The sequence below is a fragment of the Homarus americanus genome, unplaced genomic scaffold, assembly GCF_018991925.1.
Source record: "Homarus americanus isolate GMGI-L3 unplaced genomic scaffold, GMGI_Hamer_2.0 scaffold25013, whole genome shotgun sequence".
NCBI classification, from domain to species: Eukaryota; Metazoa; Arthropoda; class Malacostraca; order Decapoda; family Nephropidae; genus Homarus; species Homarus americanus.
In genome coordinates this window covers 672,079-688,273 of record NW_024722158.1, presented here as the reverse complement: position 1 = coordinate 688,273, position 16,195 = coordinate 672,079, and the positions used below count along the sequence as shown (strand labels likewise).

General features: G+C 43.1%; 1 protein-coding gene across 1 annotated transcript in view; it reads right to left on the bottom strand.

Annotated features, from left to right (window-relative positions):
• LOC121861999 (transmembrane protein 245-like) overlaps positions 1–16,195 on the bottom strand; it is an 83,280-nt gene that overhangs the window by 56,835 nt on the left and 10,250 nt on the right. Inside the window, exon 5 of the mRNA XM_042359927.1 lies at positions 9,222–9,342. Coding sequence (XP_042215861.1) covers positions 9,222–9,342 — 121 coding nt within the window. The remainder of the gene's footprint in view (positions 1–9,221; positions 9,343–16,195) is intronic.

Here is a 16,195-nt window from a genome sequence, read left to right as displayed (position 1 = left end):
TTCTTTGCCAAATGTTAGCATCTCTGCCAACTTTGGCAGGTTAGCACTCTGTCAAGGTCGGTATAAAAGGCCTTCTTGATGTCATCCTCTGCATCCAGTGTCGGGACGTATGCTCTGATGAAAAAGGCATGACTTGAGTGATTGAGTGGGACTCAAAGCGTTATGAGGCGCTCATTGATCCCAATAGGCATTTCAGTTAGCCTGTGTAGGATGAGTTGGTGGAGGTAAAGCCAACTCCATAAATGTGGTTTCTCTCTGCAGCAAACTTACCCTTCCAGAAGAAGGTATAGCCAGACCCCCGTTCTGTGAGTTGACCCTCGTCTGGGAGCCGGGACTCACTAATGGCTGCTATGTTGATGTTATACCTAGCAGGCTCTTTTGCCACAAGGGCAGTTCTTCTTTCAGGATGCTCATTTGTGCCAGTGTTCAGAAGGGTCCTGACATTCCATGCAGCAACCATAAGAGGTTGTATAGTTTGTTTTTGTTTGTATCTGTGAAATTTGACAGTGTTTTCGACCGCATAAGGATGACCTTACTGGGTGTGGTTGCCCAGTCAGGTTGGGTTTTTAGGCAGGCTATGTTTAGGTCACCTTTTCTAGCCCCCTCCCTATGTGGAGTGAGCAGAGTGGCTCCTCGTAAGGGCTGCTCAGTAGCACAGACAGGACCGGATTGCACTGCTGTCTAGATCCCGGTGCATAAACGACCATCTTATCTGTGCTGTCCATGTGCAGAGTTGTGACTAGAAACTCCTGGCAGTCATCTCTGCCTGTCCCCGTCGCCACTCGTCCCTCGCCATAGGACTTTTGGGGGTATAGGGGTTTGATGATGATTATGAGAGGTATGATGAGCTGAGTGATGGCTGCATGTGAGTTGATTTATGTGGTGAGGTAAGAGCGCAGGCTGCAACCACACATCTTGGCTCTCCCTTTTCCTGATCCAGTGGTGCAAGAGTTGCAACAACTGGGGAGAGGGAGAGTTGCAATGGACTGCTGATAGCCCAGTTTGTTGGGTTTTGCCTTAGTAGACTGTCCATCAGGCATTGCCTTCGTCCGCCGGTGTAGTCGTTGGGTTCCCATGGCGGTCACCTCTTCTGCTTACACCGCCGTTGGGCTCTTGTTGGAGCTCTGTAAGCATGTCTGCCTGATGCGGGGCTCCACCGCAGATCTTTCGTTCGGGGTTTACTCCTGTTGCCTTATATCTACCAAGGTTAATCTGCAAGGCAGCGGGACAATGGCTGGTAGGCGCCAGAGCATGTCCGCATGGCAGTGGGCCTCTGCGCCACCCCTCTGGGGCCTACTGCTACTCCAAGATCCACTGCTGGTCTAGACTGGACCCATGAGGCACTCAGTTACCGTGTGTTGCCACGAGGAGGCACAGCAAGAGTCTTGATGGTGAGGAGGCTGTGTCCTGACAGGGGAAGACTTATGCAAGTTGCTTCCCTGTTCGCCACGAGGGCTAGCCAGCGGCGGCAGCTGAAAGCAAGAGAAAGCAAGCAGTGCATGCACCATAACACTAAAATAATGCTGCTACACTAGACACATTTCACAACCCTGTGTGTGACACACACACACACACAAAGAGCCATTTGGGGGGGAGGGTGTGGCAGTCACCTTTACCCCCAATAGACCCTTCTCCCTCTGGCTGGGGAGGGGGTTTTTGACAGCATACTCCAGACAGACGGGTTTAAATTTTTTGCTTATAAAATTTCACCGACTTGACTTAGGAGAATATAACTTGCATTGCTGAAATTCTTGTAAGATAGCAATTAATTTGAGTATAAACTTAGTACATTTGAATAAAGGTTCAAAGCTTTGTGACATCACTAATGTATAATGAGTCTCCATATTCCCTGGTTTATTCATTGATCAGTTGTCTAAGTGTAAAAGTTGAGCCATCATGTATCAATTAATTTTAAAATATAAATTATAATGTAAAATGTTATAAGACAATGGTTTAGTAGTGCTGTTAATGTGTGTAAGAGTCTTGGCATGTCACCTCACCTCCTGACTCCTGAACAATGTGCTCGGCAAGCAAGCAAGCACGCACACGCATGCATGCATGCACGCGCACACACACAGAGGAATTAAGACAACTAGCATCCAGTGAGGGTCTTGTTGTGTGACTGCTTGGAGGTGAATTAAAAGATCAGCTGTTGAGGAGGTTATCGCTCGGCATCACTGGTGCATGTTACCACTCCTTTCCACTCCATCTCTCTAATTACTCACACCTTTCAGCTTTCTCACCCCATATTTTAAAATGTTATGTAACGTAATGTTCAAGAGATACAACTTTGCTCATTTATACTTATACTTATCACAATCTCTCTAAAAATACTTTAGGTTTTGTGTTTGTTCAAGACATCTTCAGGTCATGAGACCCACTAATCCCCCCACCCAAGAAAGGGTGACGTGACATTCCATCAGAAGGTCAGTAATGAGACCACTAATCCCCCACCCAAAAAAAATAAAAAAATTAACTTTCATATTTATTCAAGACATTTAAAAAAAAATTCTCTCGATTTTCAAACTCGGAAAATTTGTTCCTAAAGCTGGAAATTAGGGAAAATTTACGGCTTTGAGAATGATTTTCCGAGCAAATTTCAATTCCAGCTATCGGAGATTTCCGGGTTTGAGGGATTCCAGAGATATTACTGTTTACAGTACCAATAAATGTGAGGAATAAATAAAAATAATACCAATAAATAAGTCACAACAAAAAATACTGTATTGCCAAACCAGTAAATGAAAGTTTAACACAGTGGCCATTTGCATACACTCCCTGCTTCACCATAGAAACGAAGATCAGCTGGGACGCTGACTCCCTAGCTACGCTCCCCACCCCTACACTCTGATCGCTCCTCCCGTATGTGTTTGCCCTTAGGACAATTATTACTTTCACTTTTTTCACAATATTTATGTTGCATGGTGTGGGCATGTAACCAATTAAAAATAAATGAAGAAAGTTAAGTCTATCTACCCAAAAATACGAGTTGAATAACAACAATAACACCTCACAGCTTGGCCCAGTAGCCAGGTGGTTACAGCAATGCCATGATTAATCACTATTACATACTAATACCTGTATATCAGTAATAACTAATAAGAACAGTACATCCAGTGAAATATGGCAGGGGGCGAGGAGAGCTACAGCAGCAGACGACGCTCTAACTAGTGGTCACTCACTCCCAGGCTCTTGTTGCCAGGCGCAAGATCAAAATACATATAGAAGAAATTCATAACTTCTAGTCTAATTTGGAAAGAGTGACGGGCTCAGTGATAAACACATTATATAAACCAAGCCTTTACCTAGAGTAACATACCGTAAGTTGCAGCGTATAAGTCGACCCGGTGTATAAGTCGACCCCAAGATTTTTAGTTCAAAATTCAGGTTCAGGCCTATACTCGCCATATAAGTCGACCCCCCCCCCCCAAGGCCCAAACATAGGCTAGGCTAGAACTGAAATGTGGATATAGCCCCTGGCGAAAGTGTGTAATAAGGTCATGCCACTTTCATCAAGACACTCACCATAATACCTTTCAATATTTGATATACTGTACTGTATATATTGTATAGTTCATACAAAAAGGGAAGTGGGCAATAGGATCTACATAGGATAGGAAGCAACCGCTAAAAATCTTCAGTAAGTTATCTTCGTAAGAACTCTGGTAAACACTTAGCCAAAATCAGCACCTCCAATAAAATATTTATTGTTTACACAGCATACCAGTATAGCACCTTGACAGTACCGCTATATACGGTATGATAGTAGAACATTATGGTACGCCTGGCTTACGATCCGCCATTTGCTTTAGCCAGTATAAACAAACTGCCAGTGGCGTCACCAACACCACGCGGCCGGCTGCGAAACCACGGGTCAGTTACACTGTCGGCACACAGCTTAGACTTAGACTGTCATCCGCTTATTGACCCCCCATACACTGAACAAGCCTACATGGCAATTTACTAAACCATCGTGGCTTTATGCTCTTGCTGACATCCACTCATTACCCACACGCCAACCTGACAACACTGTAGATGTCTGCTTGTCCAGTTGTAGCTGTTTAACACTCACGGTATTCAGTTTTTAAACAGCTGAAAACATCTTTTCCCCACGGCTCCCCACTGCAGCAAAAAGGATGAAATATGACTCAAGTTTCAAGCTGAAAGTTGTTGAGTTTGCAAACTCTTCAAACAACAAACTGCAGCGAGGAATTATGGAGCAAATGAAAAGATGGTGCGTGATTGGAAGAAAAGTGAAGCCTCCCCGAAGAAGATACCCAAGAAAAAATGTGCTGTAAGGACCGGCATCTGTCACTGGCCTGAACTAGAAATTACTTAGAAGATTGGGTCAACGAAAACCGTCAAGATGGAATTTACTATTTTATTATAATCTTTATGTTAAATAAGTTTCCTAAACACGAATTTCAGTCGGAAATATAAGCGGCAGGCCACGGGAGTTGAGCTAAGTGATGCACAGCGAGTGTTAGGCAGGCTGTTCCACTTGTTTACCAGTACAGTGATCCCTCGGTTTGCGAGCGCCTCGATTAACGAATTACCTTCCAAAAGATTCTTCACTTCGGTTAACGAGCAATCCCTCGATTAACGAATTCCTTACGAGCGCCCCTCAACATGTTTTCGCTTGCACACTTGCTGTCGTATTAGTCCGCCAATACAGTAATCGGTTCTTGGGCTTAAATTCCTTAATATTTTAGTAAATATCAAGAAGTTTGTACTATTCAATAATTTTAAAAGTCTTATATTAAAATTTTTAGTCATTTTAACAATTATTTAATATAATTTAAGTACAGGGAAACTAGTTTTTAGCGAGCCAAATAGCCTGTCAACACACCATACAGGCGTCAGTCTCTGTCTTTTCAGTGGAGATAACATCTTGCATCACACTCTCTTCAACATAAACCATTTTTTTTCCATTTTTACAGGGAAATTATTGGTAATTTTGAAATTTATTATACATATTGATGATATACAGTAAAAGTCCAAAAATCCGGATGCCAGAAATCCGGACTTTTCGAAAACTATTTTTTTTTTTTTAGCGGGCTTTTGTGTGTATGTGCGCATACGTGAGCGCCACAGCTGCACAGTGACAACAAGCGACCACGTGGTCGCCACTTTAAAACGAGCAATCAAACTGTGACAACATACCGTATACACTCGTCTATAACCCCCCCCCTCGTTTATCAGTCGACCCTGATTTTTTGACAGAGAAATCGTTAATTTATGATATTCCTTGTTTATAGGCCGACCCACGTTTCTGAGGGTAATGGAACAACAAAACCTTCAGTAAAAACGCTCTACGTCCTATAAACTGAGGCTCGCCGTGCCTGAAACATGAGTGCCGAAGGCAAATTGTTTACCATTTATTATTACGATACTTTACACTGAAATGCGGGTAGTTTCAACAAAAATATTGTATATTTCCATTCAAGTGTTTATTCAAGTCAATTAGGAAGGAATATTATTGTAATACAACAGTTTTTTAACTAAACCATTCGAAAAGCGATTACGGTAACATCTTTTGAACGAAAGAAAGCGAAAGTCATTGTTTTTGTCACGATTTTATCCCACTTTCCACTGTAATACGTACGTCATTTCAGCAAAAATATTACATTTCCGTGAATGCATTATATCAAGCACAGTATGAATAGAATACCACTGTAATATAACAATATTTTGAGTCCTATTCTTTCCATTTACAGAGTACTGTACAAGCCCATAATAATGGCTCCTAAAGTAGATAAACTTCATTGTGTGAAGAGAAAGAACACGTTGAAATTGAGTGACAAACTTGAAATAATTAAGAAACTAGAACGTGGTGTGAGCAATACTGTTCTAATGGAAACATACGCATTGGAAAGTCTACAATTTATGATATAAAAAAGGCAAAGAATAAAATTCTAGAATTCACAGCTTTTTCATTAAAACTGCTCGTTTTGATAAATGAAGCATGCTATATTTGCTAATGAATAAACTATCAAAATGTACCTGTTCATCTCTTCTTTATTCCTCCTTAAATTTGAATTTTAAAAGTACTGCCTGAGATTCCGGAAAATCCGAAAATCCGGACCGACCCAATCCCCAAGCAGTCCGGATTTTTGGACTTCTACTGTATAGCGCAGTGCAGTGTTAATTTAAAGAAAATATTCTTTATTTACAGCAATTAAACTTAAAATATCACATGTTGAAATTGTTTTTGAATCCAGCATGGGTCCCAAGAAATCAAGAAAAACGATTTCAATCCAGGTGAAACAGGAAATTATTAAGAAACATGAAGAAGGCATTAAAAAAATGTGCTTAGCAAAGAATATGGCATGTCGACATCAACTGTGTCGACCATTCTTTCACAGAAAGACAAATTCAAGGAAGTGAAAGTGAGAGACAAATCTACCAGAGTGTTCAAAGGTAGATCCCTAATAGCAGAAACAGAGAGGTTACTTCTCATTTGGATTAGGGAAAAACAGATGAAAGGTGATTCAGTTTCTACTGAATTTATTTGTGAAAGAGCCAAGGAAATATACGAACATTTAAAGGTAGAACAACCTGGTTCTTCAGGCACAGACTTTGAAGATTTTAGGGCCAGCAAGGGCTGGTTCGAAAAATTTAAGAAAAGAAGTGACATATTTAGTGTTGTTAGGCATGGTGAAGCTGCTAGTGCTGATAAGGAAGGGGCAGCAAAGTTTTTAGTGGAATTTAAAGAACTAATGGACACAGAAAATTATATTCCACAGCAAGTGTTCAATATGGACAAAACTGGACTGTTCTGGAAAAACATGCCCAAAAGAACATTCATCACCAGAGATGAAGCCTCTTTGCCTGGGCATAAACCCATGAAAGACCATCTCACTCTATTGCTTGGTGCCAATGCTTCAGGGGATTTCCGACTGAAGCCTATGCTAGTCTACCACTCTGAGAACCCCAGGGTGTTCAAGCAACAAAAAGTGGTAAGAGGACGGCTTGGAGTTTATTGGAAATCCAACCGTAAGGCATGGGTGACAAGACAGCTCTTTAATGAATGGGCTGTTGAGGTGTTTTGCCCTTCTGTGAAGAGCTACCTAACAACCAATAAACTCCCTTTAAAGGCTCTTCTCCTCATGGATAATGCCCCTGGTCATGACCCTCAACTTGCCAGAACTTTGGAGTCTCAATTTGACTTTGTCAAAATGTTGTTTTTGCCTCCCAACACTACATCAATCATACAGCCAATGGACCAGAATGTGATCAGCAACTTTAAGAAGCTGTACAAGAAGAAAATGTTCAGGAGTTGTCATCAGGCAACTTCCACTGATCCTGAACTAACACTGGCACAGTTCTGGAAGACACAGTTTAACATCCGGGAGGCTATAAAATTGATTGTGTCCTCATGGCAGGAAGTCTCCACTAGAACCCTCAATTCTTCATGGAAAGCACTGTGGCCATCAGTAGTCCATGATTTTGAGGGATTTCAGGATGAAACAGAGTTGCACCAGGAGATTGTGTCCATTGGTCAGTCATTGGGCCTTGAAGTGGAGGAGGAGGATGTGGAAGAGCTTGTGATGTCTCGTGAACAGGAACTTACTCCTGAAGACTTGCAGCAACTGGATGAGATGTTAGAGGCTGACAGTGGTGAAGAGGAAACGGAAAGTGATGACTATATGTCAACTTCAGAGTTGAAAGATGTTGTTCACCACTGGGAGAAGTTCAGGAAACTGGCTTCAAGGCACCCAGATGTGGAAAAGTCTGAACTAGCTTTGTGTCATGTTGAGGACACAGTGGTTTCCTTCTTCAAACATCAGTTAATGATGAGGAGGAGAGATGCCCCAAAGACAAAAATTGACAGTTTCTTCAGTAAAAGGCAGCAGGAACAAGATGCTAGCCCTCAGCCTTCCACTTCAAGAAGGAGAGAGGATGTTCCTGCTGGAGAATCTGTCAGTCCAGAGGTTCCTGACATTTTCATGGAAGGTGACTCACTTTCCAAGAAGCAGTAAAATGCTTCTCCTCCACCTCCACTTCCTTCTCTTCTCCCTTCTCCTCTACCTCCCACTTCAAATTCACATGAGCATCATCATCCAGGAGCCTTCTACATACACACCTCAAAGTAAGTGTACTTTACTACCTTTTTTGTTGACTTCAGGCAATTTTCGGTGAGCTGGAACCAATTACCCAAAAACCCATTGAAACAAGTTTTGGTTAACGAATTTTTCGGTTAACGAGCAACCTTCTGGAACGAATTGTGCTCGTTAACCGAGGGACCACTGTATGTGGTACAGCTTCACATTTTATACTCGGCATATAAGTCGACCTTTGGTTTTGGAGAAATTTTTTCAAGCTTAAAATGTTGACTTATACGCCACAACTTATGGTAGTAAGAATCATTGTATCATTGCAAGAGTGAATGAAATAACCCACAAACAACAATTGTGTTTATGTTTCCCACCTGAGGCACCTGTGTCTCCTGCACTGACATCTTAGTTACTTGGGCTCAAGATGATCTTTCCTCTGTTTTGGGAATGCTTCTTAGGAAGGCTTCTCAGCCCTCGGAACCCCGAAATTTTGTCCGAATCTTCAAAAATCCGGATTTACCGGGTCCAAATCTTAGAGAGTTCGCTGTATCTCTGTTAGCCAGAATCCCTCTTTGCTGGAACTCTCCAATAGCTGATATGGAATTTTTTTCAAAAATTTTCTGGGTTTGGGAAAAATTGTCTTAGGTTGAAAATCTTTGCATTTTCAGGAAAATTCCATGAAAAATTCCGGATTCTCTCTCCAAATTCTTGTCCAGGTACTGGAACAAATTCTGAAGTTAAAAATCACTCTCATTTCCTGTAAACTCCGAGAAAAATTCAGGAAACGCTATACAATTTTTTATCTTCAAGATCTGAGCAAATTTCATGGATGAAATAATGTGTAATTCTGGAAAGTTCAGGAAATTTTCTCCCAATTTTTTTTGAGTAAATTTTTTTCTGAAATTTTTGTACATATTGCAAATTTTTATTAATTACATGAAATGTGGAAATAAAAAAATAAAAAAATTATCATGAATTTTCGCGAAAAGAACTTCGTTAAAAGGTCAGGAGTATATGTTAAAAGGTAAAGGATGGGCCGCACCTTGTATTAGCCACATAACTCAACCCACCAAAATAGAACATATTTAAAAGTTGTCATCTACCTCCCAAATAAACATTCAGAAATAGAGGTAAATTGGAATAACAAGTAAAGAGTCAACCAACCTGACAGTCCAGCTGCTGCAATGAGCCAGACACCAAGACTGAGGCGCGTCAGCACGTCTGAAGTCTTCCCCGACCAGCAGAACAAAACAGCTCCTAGGTAGCCCACCACCAGTGCCAATGCCTGAAAATTCAACTCATATATATGGCAGCTTAAACAGATATTCCTAACAAATAACCAAACTTGTCACCTATCTCTATAACAGTTTACCTACAGTTCCTATAACAAATGGATAACAAACCACATGTAATGTCACAGAATCCCCACAACAGGAGAAGAAAGCGAAACAGTCTATGTTTCTCTACAACTGAATATTAAAAGTTACTGGTACGATAGATAGGGCGGCTGCCTAGAGGTGTAGCAGGGTGGGTTCACCTCATACATCAATTATGGATGCCTGAGAAATAATGCTGTACAAGTAATCAGCCATTATAATCAAACATTTTGATGCCAGCAGCACAGGAAAATTGTCCTACTTAGTGAGAAGTGGTCTTAGATGATCCCTACTCTCTGATAATTACTTCATTCCTAGTTTAATGTACAGGAGCAAGTGTCCTCCTAGGCACTTAAGACAACCTCACCTAACTCTGTGTTATGAACCACACTGTACAGTACTGGTGTTATGAATCACACTGTACAGTACTGGTGTTATGAACCACACTGTACAGTACTGGTGTTATGAACCACACTGTACAGTACTGGTGTTATGAACCACACTGTACAGTACTGGTGTTATGAACCACACTGTACAGTACTGGTGTTATGAACCACACTGTACAGTACTGGTGTTATGAACCACACTGTACAGTACTGGTGTTATGAACCACACTGTACAGTACTGGTGTTATGAACCACACTCTACAGTACTGGTGTTATGAACCACACTCTACAGTACTGGTGTTATGAACCACACTGTACAGTACTCAGAACCACACTGTCATCTATGAGGGGTGTTATGAACCACACTGTGTACTGGTGTTATGAACCACACTGTACAGTACTGGTGTTATGAACCACACTGTACAGTACTGGTGTTATGAACCACACTCTACAGTACTGGTGTTATGAACCACACTCTACAGTACTGGTGTTATGAACCACACTGTACAGTACTCAGATGTCATCTAAGGGGTGGTTGGAGGGGCCTTAAGGAACCCCTTCACACACACTGCCAGCAGCTGGGTAATACAGAATTGTTCCAGGTCACAGTCTCCTGACAGTTCTCCTTCTATAAATATCTGTATACAATTGAATAAATGTTCAAGTGTGTTGATATAAAGTGTATGTGTGTCAGGGGAAACATATACAGTACAGTACTCAATATTCAACCTCTGGGTTTCGGGCTATGGTGGTCCCCCCCATCACAGGGGTATATTCGGGAAGATTTAAAAAACAAATAAAAGCAATTCTAGTCTACAAACTGGCCATAAATTATATAAACAGGAAATAAATAAATGTCCTTACCACGGGGTGGCAACACCAGGGCTAGGAGAGTTGATAATGCTCGTGAAGTGACGTGTGTGTGTGTGTGTGTGTGACGCAGGAGTACGAGGTAAACGACACTAATTTGTAGGCAGTATGAGGTACAGTCGGGGACAAAAGTTCACTCCCAGTAGTTAAACTGAGTAATGGGAACCAGTCTCCGAACTGACTTATACCTTGTCTGTTTCATCTCATTTGCAGTTGATGCTGCTTCATTTTGGGCAAAAGACAACTTTTGACCCTGACTGTACAGGACACTTGTTTTACTATGTTATTACTCTTTACAATCATTATTACTGCTCCAGTAATTTGGATCATGATTGTAGACTTGTGCTGGGAGGGGGGGGAAGTGAGTCAAGACCAAGGACGAGATGCCTACATCACAAAAGCTAAGAAGCTACTGAGAAGAGACTGGGAGACTCTTAGGGAGACGCGAGGAGGCAGGCAGGGTAGACAGACGTGTAGGGGAGAGCTCCTGGAAATTCGGAGATTCCTGGGCCCCATCAGGTCGTACTGCCCTGATTCTTGTCATTCCCTACGGGGGATCAATCGGGGCTCAAGAATTACGCACTAAAATCCCTGATCTAAGCATCACTTGGGGAAATAGCAGTATTCTTTCCGGTTTAAGCCGGCCGGGCTCCCTGACCCAGTGTGTGTGTGAGGGAAACCCAGACACCCTCCGTCCCGCGCCGCCTCCACCACTCACAGCCACCGCCATGCTGCCAAACGTTGCGACAGTACCACAATCACACACTTGTACACCATTTCAAATCTGAATCTCATTCTCTTCTTTTCGCCATACCAAACTGCTGTTCTTGGGAGTGAACTGCCCTTGTGGTCTTTAAAACCTTCAACCAAGACAGTGGGGCAACTGATATCCCGGCCCTCTTTCTTGCCGGCATAGGGAATGTAGGACTGACAGTGCTATGCACTATCCTAGGCTACGCACATAACTTGCGCCAATCTATCATGCTTCGCTCAAAGAAGCAATAATGACTGTCAAAGCGAAAATATTAATCACAGACCAGAGGTCACCAGACAGGTCTACCAAGCGAAAGCTGACAGAAATTGTTCGAAAACACAATGTCAGGTACCAGAACGTAATAGAAGCAAAAGATGGCTTTATCATGCTCATGCTTGAAGATCAAGATCTGAAAAACCTCTTGTCCCAGAGTTGTATAAACAATCTTAGAGAGGAGCACTATGACCCAATCTTGCCTCCTGCATTGAAGGTTAAGAAAACTGTCCTCTGCTTCCAAACGGATAAATTCGTGCACGATCAGTCTGAAGTGGAAATAAAAGCAGAGATTGAAAAAGAAAAAGCTTGGGCGGAGAACAAGGTGGACTATGTCAAAAAATTTACCAGTAAAAAAGGCAAATGGATAATCAAAATTCAGTTCAAAAGCACCGAGGTTGCTGAAAAGGCAACCAATTCAGGTCTCCTCGCATTCACTTATAGCATACCGTACCACTAAATACAACAGGAACAGTACCACCACACACATACCTGCCTCAGGTGCTATGCCATTGAGGATCATGATAGTGTGAACTGCCCCAAACCCAAGGAATACAAGATCTGTTCCAAGTGTACCTCTAGGGAACATACCTGGACCGAGTGTAAGGCACCACTAAAATGCCTTAACTGTGATGGGCCTCACAGCACTATGTCCATGCACTGTCCCAAAAGAAAGGAAAAAATCAAGGAAGCACAACAAATAGCCACAAATACATCAGTATCACCATACAAGGCTGTGCTGCAAAAAGGGACCCCGACTCTTGCAGTCACTGCACGGTCTTACAGAGGTGCAGTGATGGTAGGGACCCCGACTTCTGCGGTCACTATGGTCCCTGCAGCCATTACGGACTCTACAGTCTTGTTGAATACCAGAGACAGAAACCTCCATGACTGCGACATACTAGCCAACATGATTGTCAAACACGCCCATGAGGAGGATGTTCGGCACCCAGGCTGCTTTCAAACAATACTCGAAAAATGCTTACGCCACCACAATCTACCCATCCCAAAACTGTTCAGGGCAACATCCTCAGCCTCGGAGGAGACAACAGTAGCCTTCGGTGTGGGTGCACAAGTACCCACATCGGAGATAACACTTGTCCCCCAATCTCCAACATTCACAGACGAGACAACAGTGGTCTCTGGTGTGGGTGCACACGTACCTACACCGGAGATGATACCTGTCTCTCGGACTCCGAGCGATCTATCAGGAAAAGTCCTGAATCTAAGCATCTACGTACCAGACCACATAAACAAGGACTGTACCGGTACACGTGATGAAGTCGCTAAAGGAGTATTGGTGTGCAAGATGAAATGGAAGTACGACCACCCTAGTTCCGAGGAGTACATCCACGAAGCAATTAAACAAAAACGAGTCGATTTAACAGACTGCATCCACAAGACATCGGATGGGGTGATAAAAAAATTGAGGAATGGACGCACAGTGAACAAACCACGAACCCGAGGTATCCCCCCAAAACCAAATACAAGATACAATGGGCTCGCTTCGTAAGGCAGTGAAAATAATGCAACATATCGTCCTCCACTGGAGAACTAATAAATTCAGTATGTCCAGCCAATACAGTCAAGTCGACGCAGATATTATACTCATAAACTCACACGGCCAAAAAGCGGCTGAGGAACTGAAAATATTTGGTGACATGATCCATAAATCCAATCAATCAGAGGAGCCAAATGACGGGGTGGCCATCGCCGTAAAAAGAGATGTCCACCACAGAATCATAGACGACTTCACCTCTGAAACTCTCGCTGTTCAAATCAACTTAACCACAGGGCCAATCATAATAGCCACAACCTACCTCCCACCACGCAGGGACTACCTGCCTTACGGGGACTTCCACAGACTCCTATCATATCACCACCCAACCTACATCATTGGAGACATGAACGCCAGACATCCTCTACTAGATGGCAAGAGGACAACTAACATTGTTGGAAGAGGCCTCACTGGCTTCATAACAAACAAAAAAGCCCAACTAATAGGTCCAGACTTCCCCACGTTCTACAGTAGGAACTCAGCCACTACTCCAGATATAGCAATAACAAACAGCAGAAGCTTCCACAACTATCTCTTTGAACAAGGCCCTGTAACCTCCAGCGACCACCTACCTATAATCATGACCATCTCAGCAACACCAATAACTATACCAGCTCCACCACGGAGAATCGCCAAGCAGACCGACTGGGACTTATTCAACGAAAAAGCTACAGCCGAAATTGAGGTCAAGGGCATGACAATCCTGCAGATCATAGACAGTCAGCCGGTGAACATAATAGACGAAGAAATCAACACATGGTGTGAAGCCATAGGAACAGCCTACCAGCAGGCCACACCTCTCAAACGCACACCCACAACAGATTCCAGAACTCATAGCCCTCACAAACCGGTTACAACTGCTACAACAGAGAGCCGAGACCCATGGTTGGGACATCGTAAGCTACAATACATACAGAAGAATCCGGGAGGAAATAAAAACAAGATCTCTGGAACAAAGTAACCTCAAATGGGCCGAAATAGTTGAACAACTCTCACATACATACAACGATCCAGGAGAGTTTTGGCGTCGAGTTAAGAGGTAGAAAGGTTGCAGCCATAACGAGTCATCATATATAACTGACCACGCAGGAAGTAAAATATATGACGACCAAGACAAAGAACCCATATTCAGGAACATATGGAGGAACATCTTCCGAATCACAAATGAAGAGAATAGGGGATTCGATGGTACCCACGAGGAGCTCGTCCTTGATGAGCTCCGGGGCCAGACACACCGCACTCAGCCTTCCCCTGAAATCATATGGGAGGATCTGAGAGTGGACAGCCCATTGTCCAAACCAATCACCTCGGAAGAACTCAAAAGAGCCATCTCCAATACCAAAAATAAAGCCCCGGGTTATTCAGGCATCACCAAGGAGATCCTCAGCCACATAAACAACCCGCCATGGAGAGACTGAGAACCACAATGAACGCTTGCCTGGCCTCGGGCTACTTCCCAACAAAATTCAAAGAGGCCATTATTACCCTAACACCAAAACAAGGAAAGAACCCCGCAGTCCCACTAAACTACAGACCGATCTCCCTCCTCTAAGTACCTGGAAAAAATCCTAGAAAAAATCATCAATAACCGTCTGAGAAATCACCTGGAAACAACAAACAGAGTCAACTGCAGACAATTCGGGTTCAGGAAAGGGAAGTCCACCACAACAGCGATAGCCCTGGCATGTGAAAACATAGCCAGAGCCGCGGCGAGTGGTAGACAATGTAATCTAACTCTCCGGGATGTAGCGAAGGCATTTGACAAAGTCTGGCACGACGGTCTAAAATATAAGATCCTCCAGCTCGGACTTCCCACCAACATTGAAAAGTTGCTTTGCAACTTTCTTGACGGCAGAAATGCTAGACTGAGGGTAGGACAACACACAGCAGAGACCTTCCCACTCATGAGTGGAGTCCCTCAGGGAAGCATCCTCTCCCCCACCCTATATATTATCTACACAAGTGACACCCCGCCTCCCACTAGAATAGGTAACGAAGATATTATGTATGCAGACGACATCACTCAAATAACAACACATCAAGGAAAATCGCAAGCGTTACAGGCCGAAAACACCATGCAGGAATTAGAAAGGGTAAATAACTACGAAAAACAATGGAAAATCCAAACCAGTCTCCCGAAATTCACAGTGATACCCTTATGCAGAAGGAAAACCCATCCATTAGTAACCAATAATGCCCAGATAGAATACAAAAGCAGAGGCACCCTCCTGGGCCTACATATATCCACGACAGGTTACTCCCATCATGTCCACAGCAGGAAGGAAAAAGCAAGAAGAGAGCTGAGAAAACTATACCGCTTTAAATCGCTTCCTGAAAAAATAAAACTCCGCCTGGTGACATCATTTATCACACCGATATTAACTTACCCAGTAGTACCTCTTCATACTATGAGCCCCACTCAAATATTAAAATTATAGGTGGTCCAAAATGAACCCCTAAGATTCGTCACAGGTGAAAGATACCCCTTCACCAGAACCACAGCCGAGATACATAGACCTGAGAATGAAACCCATCAACCAGCAGCTGCACACCCTGGCCAGCAGAATCTGGCAAAAGATAGAACGATCAGAGCAAGAACTCCTTCAAAGACTCCCACCAGATAACGACAACAACCATACGTGATTCCCAAAAAGCTACGAAATCTCAAAAGGTCCATTACCACCCCAGATCTACACGGCCAGGCAATAGACAACCCCCCCCTAGACCAGCATCTGCCAGTAGGGTAGGCGGAATATGAAATAAGGCCCTTAAAAGACCCATAAATGGGACAGGGTAGGCTGTCTAGTGCCTGTACCGGCAGACAATAACTAACCCATGACACAACCAAAACACACTATTAGCTTAGTTAGGAGGTCAGCCCGCCCTGTCTTACCTCCTCCTAAATTTCTTCAATTTCCGAA